Source organism: Gallinula chloropus, assembly GCF_964237585.1.
Source record: "Gallinula chloropus genome assembly, chromosome: 1".
In the NCBI taxonomy this organism is placed as follows: domain Eukaryota; kingdom Metazoa; phylum Chordata; class Aves; order Gruiformes; family Rallidae; genus Gallinula; species Gallinula chloropus.
This window is the reverse complement of record NC_140085.1, coordinates 15733162-15750339: the sequence shown is the minus strand read 5'-3', so window position 1 is coordinate 15750339 and position 17178 is coordinate 15733162. Positions and strand designations below refer to the sequence as shown.

Genomic DNA, 17178 nt, shown 5'->3' with positions numbered 1-17178 from the left:
CACTCAAACACTAGAGCTTCCAGGAAGCACTGATGTTTAAACAGCTGATAGAAATGTTTGTTGTATGACAAAGCGCTACCCATGCTGAATCAATGAACTCACTGGAGACCAAAAGGCAAGTAGGACACTACTGTCACCTGGAGTCATGCCAGTGACAATGTAAAAAGTAACTTCTGAACAATTTCCTTCCCCATTATGTAAGAAAAAGTATCCAGGATACAGAAGGCACAGCTGCATTTGTTCATGTGAAATGATGTGGCTTCTGCCAGCTAGCCAAGACAATTTTAATCTGGCATTTGATAGAAGCTGGTAAACTCCAACTATTAAACTGGATGCAGTAAATCCCCAAAGTATTGGGTGATATGTTAGGATTATATATAGGTTGAGTGTGCTGCTGGAGTGCTCCCCAGGAGACAGGAAATCTCAATTTCCCTTTTAGACCTCAGACTTTAGTACAATAGTAGTAGCAAGACCCCTATCTCACATGACTTGTAAAAAATGTAATGCTCTGAGACAGAACCTTACGACTATCACATGAACAAAGTGAATCCATAGTTTTTCTTTCACCCCACACAAAGTTCACAAACCACTTTATTATTTACTCCTATAACCGTTTTACTAAAAATGAGTCCAAGTTAAAACAGCATCCTCTTGGCCAACTTATCCTCACTTTGAGCAGTATGAAAAATCAATAAATTAATGCCCAGCATGATATTAAGAAGGTAATGAAGAAGACAGAATACCAGCATGGGGGTGGGGGGGAGAGATTGAAAAAGGCAGCAAAGCATAGCCAGGGAAACCATGGGAAGAAAAGGAGTTCTCAGCCAACAAGTCAGGACCTCGTAGAGGGAGAATAAATTACAGAATTCATGTCCTGAGCTCTCTGCATTTGTTTTTCAGAACAAAACCATGTACATGTACTCCCCTGGAACTCTGATATAGATGTTAGCAGCACTATTGATTCAATTTAACATGTTTACCTCCCTTGTGTAATATCCACTTGTAAACTAATCAAAAGGCATTTATTTCTTCACTACCAAGGAACCTAATTTATATTTCAATGTCTAATCAATATTTCTGAGTATTAATATCTTCCTTCAGAATTCACCTTAAGATAAAACTATGTAGAGGAAGGTTAAGTTAGTATTCTGCCTCTCAAATGTCATGCACATGCACATGCCCATTAGTCAGGCTTTTTTTTGTAACTAGCCCCTCTGAGCAAGTTGGCTGACTTTTTAGCACTTTTCTAAAAACAAGCAGAAATAATTCAGAGTTGCAATTAGTTTCCAAAACTCTTAAGCTGAAAGCACCTCATATTAGATGGTTCTTTTGCAGAACATCTTCAATAACTGATTGCTAACTGCAAGGTAGAGAAAATCCCTGTTTGCTAGATCTCACATAAGCATTAATTTTGCCTTAGGGAAAAAAAAAAAAGTGAAGATAAAGTGCTGTTTTATTTATTTGGGAACCCATTAGTTTGCAAAGAGTTTTGTGCCATCTGGGACAGCAGAGTATTAACACGTCCAGCCATTCTAGGCTCTCTCTTACATACATGCATTCTCATTAACTGCACCAATGTCTGTAGTCTTAATTCTTCACCAAATTTTTGAGAATTCAAAAGCGTTAGGAGACTCATCTGTTAGTAACGGTTTTCAAGGAATGTTTTGGCCTTAAGAAAGAGTCCACTGTTCATAAACCATGGTTGCATTATGCTTTCTTTCATCTTCCTTCAAGTTAATATATTTTAATTCATTAGTCAGTATGTGTGCTGTCTTACAATAATTCCCAGGTGAATGAGTGGCAATATGCCCAGAAATTCCTCTTGCATATTTGTGAATAATATGCATTATTTATTACCTTTTAGAAAAGGATCAAGACCTTTTTTTAAATATTCTCTACAAGCATTAGCAGGGCAAAGGTCTCCAAAGTAAAATTTCCCTGAAACAGAATAGATGATCTAACACTGCTTGTGGATTTTTGCAAAATAAAGGGTTTAAACTTTAAGTGCAAGGGTGCAGCACACATTTGATGGTACCAGTCCCTGAGCCACCCAGTTACTCTGATAAAAGGCCCATCAGTTTTTTTAACTGCTGGCCTACAGGCCATATCTAGCCCAGAACAGACAAACTTAATAGCCTGTTAATCAGCTTCAGCGAAGTTTCCTCTTAAAAGACAAACCCAAAAAGAATAATTTCTCTGAATTGCATTGTAAATAGGAAGGGTAGAAGGCTGTGTTGGACGCTAGATGAGCATGTGCTGCTGCTGCTACTCCTCCCAGTGATAAAACAGTTGTTAGGCTGAACAAAAAGCCCAGTAACAGCAACTTGGGGGTCACCCCAGTAAAAGCCCAAAGTTACAATGTCGTTTTCTCCTTGCTGGCTTATGTAAAGTGCAAGCAACTGAGCAAGAGGGCACGCAGCTTCTTACTCCACTGCTGGTAACCTCCAGCATGTGGAGCACAAAGGTGGCTCAGCTTTCTTTGTGCATGCAAGTAGAGCAAGCAGCCTGACACACTATGGCAATCCTGAGAGGAAAAAAAGAGCAGTGCTAGTTCTCTGGGCAATGGTGTGGCAGGAAATCAAGAAGAACAATAAATAATACTGTGGTCTAATAGGAAGAGGTTTTTTGAGAAGGACGGAAAGTGGTGCTATAGAAGACAAATAGCAGGGAAGAGGGAAACATCTGAATGTACCTTTCTCTCTTAATTTGATCATCCATACAGTGATGATCCTGGAATTTATCTTGCTTCTTTCCTGATGGTCCTCTAAAAAGCAACCAAAGAGCTCTGCAGAAACCTCTTTCCCTCATCATGTTGAACAAGGATGTTTCAATCCATATTCTTCTAGTAAATTTTTCAATACTGTTGCATGCTAGACAAAACTGATACTGAGTGACAGCAACCAGACAGGATGTGATTAAGCTTAAGAAAAGTTTAAAATGGCTAAAATATTGATTATTTTTTAAAGTGCTTCTTATTTAAGGGAGCTAACTCAGGAGTGCCTTCCTGAACTGACATTAACCAACCAATCACATCCTCAGCAATCCAGAAAGTTATTCAACATAATTCAAGTAACTTCACAGACATTAAGGACTTGTTAAGAGTTGTTTTTCAAAACACAGAGTGCTGCTTAGGGAATTACACCAGCGTGTTCCTTTATACCATGTATGTGGTATTTTCCATCAGAGCCAGTATGTGAAATATTGATATTTGTAAATACTTCTCCAGAAGATTATCTGCCTGATATCCAGCCACTGCTATCAGGTAAATGTAGGCTCAAGACAGTGTTGTATGTGTTTAGAAAGTCCCAAAATCTGAAGCTTATCTTTTTTCCCCCTTTCATTTTCTCTTAAATTTTTGCTGACTATCACTTTTATGTGAGGCTCTTGTCTGTTTAGGAGTCTTCAATTAAAATGCTGAGCAGTACTGAAAGTCACCTCCTAACTACTGCAACTTCTCCCTCCGCTTTAATGATACCCTTATCTTATCCTTCCATTCAAACTGAAACACAGTGTGTGAGGGGGATAAAGTTTTAGGACAACAGGAACTCCATCTAGCACCTGGTACTGAACACAATTCTAATGGTGCCTTATGAAGTTCAATGCCAGAGGGGGAAAACAAAAAAGCAGCAAAGTGGTGGGAGTGGGAGATGCTAGCAATACACAGGTTGACTTTTGCTCCAGAGGCTTTAGCAGCTGAAGACACTACCTCTCTGCAAGATGAAGGATTTCTGTTTTGTTGCCAATACATCAGAGAGCAAACTGCAGCAGCTGGCACCACAAACGCTTGTGCTGTGGGGTAGAGAGGCAGAGGTGAGGAGGAGAGCTGGGACACATAAATTACCACAGCTACAGTGGCAGAACTCTTGAGTCACTGCCTAGCAGCAGAACTAGAAGGAGGAGTGGGAGTTCCCTGGGGACTACAGATCCTGGCTCCACAGAAGGAGCAAGCCAGACTGAAGAAAGCAGTATTTTAATACCCTTACTTATTATCTTCAGAGCTCGGTAGCTTTTCAATGCCTTTTATGATTAAAGTTATTATAATGAAAATTCCTTTAGAAAAATTATCTTACTCAACTTTCTAGATTGAGATCGTTTTCTGTGAAGGCTTTGAAGCAGAAGGAAGTATTCTTAATCCACTGGACAATCTGAGTAAACGGGGCAAACAAGCCTTGGAAGATCCCAGGAACAGATTTCAAGGCTTTGGACTGCAGAGCTCCACAAGGGGAGGATTTGGCGAAAAAGTCCTTAGCTAAATACCTGGAACAGACTGTGGGAACTATTCACAACTAATGACAATTAGGACAGAAGAGGTAGTTTTCACTGAAAGGGGAAGCAGATCTCATCCAGAGGACCAACACTATAAAGCAAATACTACCAAGAAACTGTTAAAACCAGAATTAGGAAAGGAGTAGCTCGAAGTTAGCTTCACGTCAGGTTCTAGGAGCCCACAGTAATCCGTTGGGTCACAGGCCTCACAGGAGAGAAAAGCTCAGAGACTGACCAAGAGGTGTCTGCCAGAATGCCACTGGCAGGCTCATGCAACCATGGTCCAGCCAAGTGGAAGCCAGGACACAGCAACTAGAAGGAAAACACATAACAAAGCAATTTCACATCCAGAGAAGATGCCCAGAGGCCACTTTGTATTCCTGAAGTTATGCAGAAAAATAATTCCTGAGTGGAAGGGGCAAAAGTTTGGACAAGGACAGTGGAACAGCTAATAAACTACCCCTGAAAGAGACAGCATGAGGGAGTTAGGAAATCATCTGTGTCAGGATCCCTAGTGTCCCAAGAGCACACACATATCAGCACTCATGTTGAGCCTTTTGATGCTCTCCTACAGCTCTAACTCCAAGGTTCTACAAAGCTGGGGGTTAGTCTGTGGCTCACTGCTCCTTAGGGCCTCTATGGGAACATATACCCAGGGTCAGGTCTCAGCCTTAGTGCTGACAAAAGGAGGAGCTGGAAACCTGCAGCACGAATTAATGTGCGTTCTCTGTAACAGCACCTGACTTCCAAACGGAGCTGCAGGCTGGTCTTTCCATTAGCTCCCTCTTGAATCAAATTTAAAACTTTTTGTTCTCATGCTTAAAACTCTACATAATTATTTCCCTTTTCCCCATGCTCCCTCCCCTGACAGCACTGAATCAATTCTCCTGAGAGAGCATTTGGTGTGCTGTGAGTCATGCCAACCTCAGTATGCATGTTTTGATTGATCCACTTGCCTTTTTCCTTAAACAACCCTGTGCTTTTTTTGTAGCATTATCACCTCTGTCTGATCCAGATCACTCATTCACTGCATTTAAGCTTTCTTAAAAGCCCATAATTGTTTTTACAGGCAATAGAAGGAAATTATCAGCACAGAATAAAACGATCAGCAGCATTTTTACAGTATCTGTATTAAGTGAAATAATAAGGTAAATACCTCACTATTGCCTTTCTCTTTCCCCCCATTTCATAACTTGCTTGTTCAATTTCATATATATAGCTCAACTGTAGGTTTTGACAGAAAACTCAGCACAATTTTGAATGATAAAAAAGGAACTAGCAGAAACAAACATTCCTGTTAACTGGTGAGTTTGTAAACATTAACGTACTGCAAGAAGACTTACAATAAAATAAGAAAAGATAATACTTTAGAATCATATTAATGGAAACATTCATATGAATGTGCTTCAAGACTATCATTCATGGTGGTGAACAAACGGCTCTCTACACATGACACATGAGTATTTCTAGAGCTTATGAAATGGTCATGAAAGGATATGTAAGAGCTTACAAGAGTCTTATCTGTTCTGTTCAAGAGAATTAATTCTTAGCACCACTGCTAAATGTTCATCACAAAGAATCTCTTACCGGATCTAGGTTCTTAAAAAGAAGAATGTCCTTGCACGCCTCCTGCAGTCTGTTTCTTTGATCGTCTGTTTTAGGGTGAATAATCTAAGGGATATAATAAAAACTCTTAAATTGGTGATCATAGAGCAGCACTAGTAAAGGACTCAGCTAATTCCGCTAAGCATTCTACACAGTATTTTGGTGATGCTTAGTAACATGTTAATTTCAAAACCTTCAGGGTAAATACAACAATATATCCCTGCAACATTAGCAAATGAAGCACTGCTGTATTTAAGCTAACAAGATCTTTATATTTGCAGAATCCAGTTCATTTCTGCAAGCCATTCTGGATACCTTTATCTCAACTACTGCTGCATAAACAGTACTACTCTCTAATCATATTTGCAGCATGCATGCTTTGTAATATGCACCACTGCTACATTCAGTCCTTTGCCATGACTACTTTTCAAAGAATATTTTGTGTGAAATAACATCGGTGTTAAATTTACATCAGAAGTTTCACAAAGTAGACAACAGACTTGCCAGTATCAGAGTCAGAGATTTACTAAATTACCGATGTTTGGTGAATGTACCAATCAGGCTGTTTGTTCAACTCGTGCTTAAAAAGGTTCCAAAGCTGCAATATTGGAAAAACTTTTTGATAGTTTTACAAGGCAGGTATTAGGTGGAATATAAACATTTAAACTTGTCTTAAAATTCATACTTACACTATTTCATATTAAAAGCTAAGTAAATACCCTTAATAGGGTGATGTAAGTAAAAGAAATAAATATAGTTCATTAACTATTGCATTGCACATCTGAAAATCTAAGAAATTTTATAATCACCTTTTTCTGCCTTATGAAAAATACTAGAATATTGAGAAAACTACTGCTAGGTTACGAGGACATGAAATAAGTATTTTTAGGAGAAGGCACTCTACAGGCAAATATAAATGCACAACGTTTCCTTAAAAGACCATATGTTGAAGCTATGGCAATTTAGAACACTACTCATATCAAATCCTACATGGAGAATTATTAGAACTTTAAAATGTCCCTTCAACATAAAAACCAAAGAGATTAAAGTATATTACAGTAAAGATGCTTTTAATGCTGGTTATATTTTTCTTCCTGAATGTAATGCCTGCGAGTTGGGGGTGGTGTGGAAGGAAGTACTTGACTCAAAGCATTAAATACCCTAGATTCCATGTCATCTTCTTCCTCATCAGGATTGTAAGCTTCTGCACACACTGAAATAAAAAAAAATTAAAAGTAATTTTACTTCAAAGTACAATAATGTTTCACAAGATTTACCGATGAGAAAACGCATTGTGGGGCACAGTAATATTACGCAGTGACGTAACAGAGTAGGGAATCACAGAAGATACTGTCCATAGCAGGTCACCTCCAGGCTAGTGAAACAAGCCTACACTTGTATCACTTTTGGACATGTCTTCTGTGTTTTCAAAGACCTCTAAGATACTTACAAATTTCTCATGTCAGAAGAGAAATTTGTAAGTACCTTACTATCAGATTTTTTTTTTCCTGATATCTAAATTTATTCTTTCTTGTATGAATTTAAGCTATCCATACTGGATGCAGAGATCAGATAATTCCTTCATCTGCGTAAGTTCAAGGTAGCTTGGGGTTTTGGGATGGGTTGTCGGCTTTTTCTCCCTGTTGTTTGGTTGTTGTGGGTTTTCTGCTGACTTGAAAACTTTATTCTCTTTCCTATCTTTTACTATTTAAGGTAAATAGTTTTGGTTTTTCATTTTTTTTCTGTTACAAGACATGTTTTTCAGCCCTCTAACTGTCCTCATTGCCACTCTCTGAACTCCTTCCCATTAGCCTCACCTTTATTGAAGTGTGATGCTCAAAACCAGACCTAGTATTTTTGCTAAGCAGAGTACTGAGTACAACAGATTAATTACCCCATACATTTTGCAGGCTATATGTCTTTCTTTCATCCATCCATCCATCCATCCATCCATCCATCCATCCATCCATCCATCCCTTTTTCATAACAGCTTGATTATGTGGACTCATAATATTCATGACATGTATTGTTTTCAATACCCACTACATACCCATCCTGTATACATGGCTGTTCTGCCCAAGTGTAGTACCATGCACTTACACCTATTAAATAATACTTTTTCCCCAAGCCATTTCTCCAATCCCTCAAGGTTCTTTGCCATGCTTCCAACCCATTCTCAACTTTGTTAGAACTGCACATTTAATAAGCCTACTCTCTAATACATAATCCAGATTTTACTGAAAATAAACCCAGAATAGTATCTAAAATAAATTCTTGTGGAATACACACATGGCAGGGAAACAGCAGTAGCAGCTTGGGGGTCACCTTATGCAACCAGTTTTGCAGCTATATCCCACACAACTTGCATTACTAGGCCACTGCTGGATGGTCCCTAGCTTGTTTATAGAGGAGTCCTGTAAGAGAGCAGTCAGAAGTCTCTTAACGTGAAAATGTAGGATATTTGCTCCTTTTATCCACAGGTTTTAATCTCTTGTTACAAGGTATTAGATAGTTCCAAGAAACCCATGGTGATTGCTGTTTGTGGCTTTCCTCCAGGTATTTACAAAATGTTTGAATGTTTACCTGCAGTTTCTCTAGGAACAAAACCAAGTCTGTGACAGGCCTCTCCCTCCATAGCTCCCCTACCCTTTTAAGGATCAGTTTTCTTACTTTCCTGATTTTTCACACTCTCATTTTTCTTCTTCAGATTCTCCACAGTAATTTCTAACAGGGCTGAGACCAATTCAGCCAACTCTTCCAGTTTCTGAGTATAGCATGTCTCAGGCACAGCTAACCTGGAAACACCTAACAGACTGAGTAGTCTCTGCTTTGTCCTTTCTCTATTCCAGGCTGCGACTTCCATATGCTCTTAATACCATTAGCAAAGACTGATGTGCTTCTGTTAAGCAGCAGAGCAACACTTTCCTGGAATATGCTCTTATCTGAAATATACTTCCAGAACAATTTCTGCTACTCCTCACGTTCTTTCTTGTACAGAGTCTTCTCTTGTTCATATTTATTGGCCTTGGTTTTTTTTTTTGATTCTTCTCTCTCCATCTTTTGCTATTCTTTTGCACTTGTTCTGAATAATCCAAACTAGTTTTAATTTTCTACATGGTTCCTTCTTGTGTTTGATATGAGGTGCTTATATTTGACACACTTATTTTACTATGCTTTTCGTCCTCGTTGTGTGGTGTCTCAATTTGCAATTTTCTCTTCACTCTACTTCTTCAAGGAACAACCAATTCCTTTAACTTCATTTCTCCATACTCCTTTCCAAAGAAATTCTACCCACAGACCTCTCATTTCTTGTTGAAACATGTTCTAATTCTTTTACTCAACCTCTTTCCCTTCCTAAAAATCTGTCAGTTTTCATCCCAGGGTAATTCTCATTCATGCTGCCTTTTCTATCCCCATTCATCAGCAGTTTCTCCCTTAGAGTTGGTTTTAAATAGAATAGCTTCCCCTTCAAATGCTTTTCCCACCCTCTCAAAATTTGGCCATAAGTGCAATGCAAAACACGTTGGGCAGTTGGTATTCTCCTTTATTGGTTTTCAACAGATGACTGATTAATTAAAATATCCCATCATCACCATCCCTTGTACTCCCCACCCCCCGACCTGTTTGGTGGTCTGTGCAATGACTGCATAATGATGGAGCCCATGAGCTTTTCCCCTTTAAGAATTACTCATAAAGCATCAGCGTGTCCAATTCCCTCTACATCTGGGTGTCTGAACCCAATATCCTAACAGCAACACCCTCTTCCTCCCTTTTCTCTCACTGCATCTTTCCTATGCTAGTTCAGTCACACTGTTACTCATGGATTAAGATTTCAGGTGCTCTTGTTTTTTCCTGTGTTTCCTGTATCATTATGCAAAAAGTTTGAACGCAGTGACCAAGGTAGACCCATTAACCTCCTCATTACCCCATTCAGTCACAGTGCTTTCATGGCAAAACATATCATTGCATATATTATACAGAATCCCAAAGGAAGTCTTGGTCATCACCGTGTAAGGCACCCAGTAAACAGTAAAATGTCAACTTTCTAAATGTTGGCATCTTCAAAAAATTAAAGAAATCTGATACAAGTCCCTCTGGAACTGACTGAAAGATTCCTACCAAGTTTACTAGAAACTGGATTTGGTCCCAAATAATTATAAATGCCCACAAAAGGAAGTCTGCAATCTGTTGAACAACTGTAGTATTTTACCTCTATGTAAACAAAATGTTCCTACCGACTGTTTTATGGTACTATAGTTACTTCAGTCTTGTCTGAAAAAAACTTTAGGGAATTTTATTTAAATAGCAACAATAACAACATGACAAGTAGGCACCATAATCCATCAAAATATAAATCACTACTTTGCCCTAGTGCATGTATGGATGCATAGGAGCTAACAAATCTGTATCACAGTGCAGTGTGTTGCTGAGTGTATGAACAGTCTGTCTCAACTTGAGGTACACTTACATCCTGTCCTTACCTCCGATAAAACCTCTACATTCAAAGAATTACACAAACCAGGAGTTTAATTTAATAGTTTTGATATTGTTATCCCAGAATTGACAGGTCTCAGAGAGCCCAGCTGAAGACTTCAGTATCTTCCAGACCACACAAGAGGAACTGAATTTAGCCTCATCTATGCCCATCTCAAACCGTCTTATCAGCCCCTTTCATATACCCTGAAGCAGGATCAGTCCAGAAAATGTTTCTGAAGTCTTCTGTCTTATCTAGTGTCTCCCCTCTAACTTCTAAATGCTGATTTCAGTCAGTCTCATTAACTATTATCAGCAGGTGCCTTAATTAAATATTTCTTCTTTATCACTGATTATGGACAATGTATTTATGAACTGCAGTTTCCCTGGCTAGTGCCCATCTGCCCAAATTTTTAAATTATTTATTCTTACCACACGTGCTGAGAAACTCACTCACACGTGCTGAGAAACTTACTCCTCCGGTTACAAGTCTGCACTTATTTTGCTTTGGTTTATCTTTTTGCCACAATCAAGGATGCATCTTTCATTTGGGTAGCAACTTCAAGATTATACCAGTGCCGTGGCTCTGTGGTTTTAAATACAGAATTTCTTTTCCTTCACTTCTTATTTCCGTGGCCTGTCTTACAGGCTTCATAGCCTAGTACGATGTTCATTTCTAAGTGCATACCACTAGATGCTTCATGCAAAAACTTGATACATTTTACTTCTGTTCTTGAAATGTAGTTTGACACCTAACAGCGTCCACTGAATTTCATGCTGTGAACATTGGTGTCTGGCACATGACAATCCCAATGACATAAACCATCCAAAAGTAAATGAGATGCCTCTTATGTAGACATCCACATATGCAGAAGTCATCTGGATTCCAATTACAGTCACTGAAAAGAAACTGGCACATTTATGAAGTGACTAATCTGCCCTGTATTACATATCCAGATTAAGGTTAGATTAATTAAAAATGTAACTAATTGCCTGAGATAAATTCTATTCCCCTTGAGATGAGTTCTGATAGTTAGAGCACACTACAAGACTGGTTCCTCCACTTCTCCATTTAGTCCATATTTCTTGGAAAACAAAGAAATTCACCACCTGATGATGAGGGCAGGTTGCTCATGCAATAGGACACCTTCCCTATCCATTTCACATATTCCAGGGAGACAGTCTGTAGTGCCTCTCTCTCTCTTTTGCCTAAGGCTTGACTGGCACCACCGACATTAATTACTCTGAACCATTCCACTGCTGGTGGCTGCAACACTCAGTGTCCAGGATTGTATTTTTCTACCTCTCCAGCTTACTCCACACTCCTGAGAGTATATGGTACACAATGACTTTACCATGCTCAAATGCCTTGCCACATGTTGCTGCACGTCACTGCTGAATGCAAGACTACTATCATTCCTCAAAAAGCAGTCCTAATACTGTTCTTAGGGACCTATTCCACCCCACGCATAGTTATAGCATTACAAAACTGGGATAACCCCCCCTACATTTCTCCATTGGTTGCTAAGGTCAATTAAACAGAACTATTTGTATTCTGGTTGTCCAACTGAGGGTTACATTTCACATATAATTCCCCAAGATGGACACAAACAAGCCCAAATACATCAGTGCAAAGCATCTGTAGGGAAGAATCTGCATTGTAAAAGGCAGTGCATTATTAAAATGCACATGGACTGAAAGCTGCACATAACTCTAAATGGACTGCTTTGTCAGCAAGAGGAGGTAAGCTTTTATAATTTCTAACTCATCACCCCAAGTAAAGTCGATTTTCTGGTTTTCAGCTAGTAAATACTTTTTATATTCAAAACCAAAAATACAGTACTTCAGATATAAATGAATTCTAAATGAATTCTAAAATTAAAATTAACACACTGTTAGTAATTGTAAGATCACAAAAAGTGTTAGCTGCACTCTGTTCCCTTGATGTACCAGGAAATAAGCCATCAATAATGAAATGAATGGAAATTCATGAATAATCGTTAAATGGTAGAACATGGCAGGAGAAACACCCAGTACAGGTGTACCCTTTCCAAAGCACAGAACCCCCAACTCAAAGAGAGTTACAAAGAATTTTACAAAAGAGAGAGAGTTGTGGGACTGTTTCTTCATCCCATTCAGGCCAAATCAATACTACAGTTTTGCCAGCATGACACTCAGGCTAGAGTATGAAAAGAGACCATCTCAAGCTACTGCAGTTACACCAGCATTCCATACATCCACACAAAATTCCCTATGACAGCTATACCCATCCCCTCATACAGCAAGAACGTATGAGAATTGCCAAGTGACTCAACCGCAGAGCGAGGGGTTTCTCCATTTTGTCAGAACGTACTTCACGTCACCTACGAAGCACCAATTAGAAACAATGGCACACAAAGACTACTTGCATGGTAGGTGGTAGTTCCAAACTAGACCACAACTACTAGACCTCCAAAGTTTTTTTCCAGGAAAACCTAATTTTTAGCATCTCACCAGTAGCTACCACTGCAGGAGAAACCGTACCCCAAACCCCCAATTTCCTAAGCAGCTTTTATTTTAAGAAAAACAACTATGAGCAATGGTAGCAATGAAAAATAACTTGCTATAGTCTCTGATGCCTGCAACTATCAAGTTCCTTATTATTTCTAGACCTGTTTTTGACTGGACCACATATGGGCTGAAGAACAACCCAGTGAAAGGAGAGCAACTTTCTCCTCTGAGCACACAATGGGATGAAATAAAATTTACATGACTCCATGCATGATACAAATAAGGCCATATCAACTAGCTCTGCTACTGGGATCCACCATTTCTGCACAACCCTTGAACTATTTAAGGAGTTATGTTTATTATAAATACAAGCTTTAGAACAAAGCATGAGCACCAGAGCTATCATTTCCCATGACAGTGTCAAAAAGAAGGCATCTGCAAAGCACCAATGCCTGAGGTAGTCACTAAACTGAAACTTTAGGCATAATTAGGTGAATTACTAGAAAACATGTCTGATACCTTGCAATTCTGTGTTACTATTGACTTAGACATAGAGCATTCACATTACAAATGCTATCCAAACTGACATAAAAGTATATATGCTCAGCAAAAAAGGTCTGATAATCACAGACAATTCTTGAGATTTCCTCACATGTAACAAACCAAAAATTGAAGAAATTCCCCTCAAATCTATCAGATTTTTTGGGTAATGACTTTTGTATTGTCCATTACCCAACACAAACCACTAAGTGCTCAGAACACCAGCCTAAAAATCCAAAGCTGGATAAAATCCAGGCAGCTTGTTTCCTCTTAATTATCATGAAGGTGGCCTTCAGTTCATTAGGCAGAGACTGACACAATTGGAGTCTTGGAAGCACTGCCAAGACAGTCTGTTTCAAGATCGGTTGTTCATGAAGGACAATAATCTACTCTTGCTTGTAGCGTATAGACCGAAATTCCTTAGATTGCCTGATCACTACGAGCACATACCTGCTACCGAGTTTGTGGCCAGCTATGCAGCTTATGGGCAAAACCTTTCTGTCAGAGTTGGAAGACCACACTCACTCAGCCTGCACTATGTGCTTGCAAGAAAGCCAACAGTCTATCAACTTTTCCACAATAGTTTCTCCTGTCCATCTGGTACCAGTGCTATTTTCCATTAGTCAAACTTCGAGACATTTCCTCCAGCATGTCTAAATAACATGAAGTGCCCAATATAACATGTAGCACTTTGAATGAGCTCCATGCCAATAGTGAGTCATAGAACCTCCCAAGGATTCTCTGTTCAAGAGTCCACGTGAGGTTTATTCATATTTCACCAATCCTCACACTGAAGCAGAGATTTCATCAAGATTGTGCTGAACACTATGAGAGCCTATCTGAAGTAACATGAGGGCTCACACAAGCCATTGTTTGGGTAGCTTTATCCCAGCTGAGTTACTAATTTGTGTGGGCACCTCTGCAGAAGTTCCTTAATACTATTTGGTATTTAACAGTGAAAACTGCAATGCCAACACTCTGCATTACAGCTAGCATGCTTATCACTGGGTCAAAGATCAACGCTCTTCCCTGAAATCCCAGGAATTTCAAAGCAAATAGGATCCTCCACAAAAACAGTATGCTCAAACTTCATAAGTAGCTGAAGGATCTTCCATATTTTTAAATAGGAGAGAAGAGAGGTGCTTTAACAGAATTCTCTAAGGACTTCCGTAGTACTTAATCCTCTTTCTAGCCTTATTTCAGTTCTTTCCATAATTGTGTAATTCACCAAGATGGAGCTAAATAACCAACCAGGCTAATGGCGGATGGTAGGAGAGAGTTTTGCTTGGCTTCTCAGGAAGTGCTTGACTTCAGCTGTCTGACTAGTGAAAACCAGCACAAACACACATTACAGTGTCCAGAACACTGCAGGTCATTATTAAACTAGAAATCTTCATAAAAGTAAGATGCACTTCCACTTGAAGAGTTTGCCAGAATATACCATGTGCTACTTACTCTGTTAGCTTTCCCAATATAACTGGAGCTGCACACCATCTTGCAGCATGCTATGCTCTGACGTTGATTTGAATAACGCTCTGTTCCCGTTCACATGTGAGTCCAAGAGGTTCACAATGCTACAGTGTGTCATTTGGGACATGTCTGGAATATGCATAAATATTTGTCCAACTCTGAGCAGACATAGAACTCCTTACATACATTTCAACTTTGTATTTGCTAATACTACAGGATAAAAACAGACCTGCACCCAGCTCTTTCTCCCATATTTAGTACTTTACAGCCATCAACTGCAGGTTTGGGGTTTCTTTTTCTTATTGACAAGTCAGCATCAGGATGATGCCAGAGTGTGTGCATCATTTTCCCAATAGAAAACTCATCCCTTACATAGAGTGTGAATATAAATTGCAGTTATTAAGACCACATATTCTGAACAATGCAACCTATTTTTTCCCTATTTGTATCTGCTTTATACAGTTAGATTTAATATTATTTCACATAAAAATATTTTTCAGGATTCCAAATACAATTCAAATACTAAACTGCTCTGAAAACTAATTTCCTATAAACATTGTAAAAATTGAAGGTACAACTGTTCATCTGCAGAGCCTACAGATATTTGCATTTTTAAACTAGTAACACAGTAGTTCAGTTTAAAGGAAACTATACACAGCACAGCAAACCACAATAACAGCTTGATTTTACCCAAAACTGCATTATCTGTCCAGTCTGACAGAGTTTGTAATTTATACTGCAAATCACATCAGGTTTCAGGGAGCCAGAAATGATAAGACAGTTACTGTTGATTGTTACTAAAACATGTAAACTTCAACAAGAAAATATTTAGATAAGTTATAATACATTTGAATACTTGGCCACTTTTTGAAAAAATACCATAGCCAAATTTTTCAAACTCAATGGCAAAATCCTATCTATTGAATACAGTGAAAACAGAGATAGACACTCAATTAAATTTATTAACCACTAATCTATTTTCATCTCTCCTTTGTTTTTTTCAACTCATGTATTACCCTCAATCTTGCAAAATATCTGAAAACCAGGTATTAGTTTTAGTTGTTAAATGAAATATGGCGTTTGGGACTTAAATTTTTTAAAATAAGCATTTTTAATAATGGGTTAAATATGAAAGATGTGTGCAGAAAGACACCACTGTATTTACAAACCTGGTAGAGCGAAACATGAAACTATTAATACAACAGAACAAAATAACCCAGAAAATGGGAGAAAAATACAAGTAGCAAGAAATGCCAGGAAAGGAAGTATTTGGATTTTGGAGTTATGGGAGGACGCTGAAGGTGAGATGTAAGAATCAGTCAGACTGAGTGGGTAGAAAGAACTGGGAACTTGCCAATAAAATGCTAAAATCATGAACAAATAAATGTATTGGTTTTGCATGGCAAGGTTTTGGTAGCAAGGGATGGAGGGAGGCGGGCGCCACATGGGTGGCTTCTGCTAGAAACTTCTGTCTGACAGCCAATGCCAGCTGGCTCCAAGATGGACACACTGCTGGCCCCACTGCTGGCCAAGGTTGAGTCTGTCAAGCACGATGGTAGCACCTCAGAAAAGGGGAAAACCCCACAAAGAGCAATTGTAGCCAGTGAGGAGTGAGAAAATGTGAGAGGAACAGCTCTACCGCCACCAAGGTCAGTGAATAAGGAGGAGGAGGATGTGCTGCTGACACTGGAGCAGAGATTCCCCTGCAGCACCTGGAGAAGACCACAATTAGGCAGGCTGTCCCCCTGTAGCCCATGAAGGATGATGGAGGAGCAGATATCCACTTGCAGCCCATGGAGGACCCCACACTGGAGCAGGCTGATGTATCCAAAGGAGGCTGTGATACTGGAGCAGGCTCCTGGCAAAAGCTGTGGCCCCATGGAGGGAGAAGCCCATGCTGGAACAGGCTTGCTGGCAGGACGCCGTGTGGGACCAATGCTAGAGCAGTCTGGAGTTATAACGGTTAATGAAACCAAAAGAAGATGGTTATTTTATCAAACCACCTATTTATGACTATTTTATACATTGGTGTTGTAAAGACTAACACAAGGTGTTGATAGCTGAAGGAAGCCTGTAGTAAGGGAAGGAAAACAGCAGTAACACCCAAAGCAAATAATCAGTTATGGCAGGATGGCTGAAGATATAAAAGGATTCAAGAAAACAGAAAATAAGCAGATCAGTGGCAGACAAGAGCAGGTGACCTCCAAGCCAAAGACTCATGCAAAGAGTGACTGTAGGGATGCTAGGGACAAAGGCAAAACTATTGGCTCTGACAAACTTGTCACGGTGTCCTGCCAGCAGACTGGACTGATGTGACCAAGACAAGGTGAAAAA

General features: G+C 39.3%; 1 protein-coding gene across 2 annotated transcripts in view; it reads right to left on the bottom strand.

The window, feature by feature from the left end:
• The window catches only part of PRKAR2B (protein kinase cAMP-dependent type II regulatory subunit beta), a gene marked incomplete at both ends in the record, with an annotated part of 87391 nt that overhangs the window by 14686 nt on the left and 55527 nt on the right, over nucleotides 1-17178 (bottom strand). For both annotated transcript variants that reach the window (XM_084268484.1, XM_084268485.1), the window contains 2 exons: nucleotides 5854-5937; nucleotides 7032-7084. In XM_084268484.1, coding sequence (XP_084124610.1) covers nucleotides 5854-5937; nucleotides 7032-7084 — 137 coding nt within the window. The remainder of the gene's footprint in view (nucleotides 1-5853; nucleotides 5938-7031; nucleotides 7085-17178) is intronic.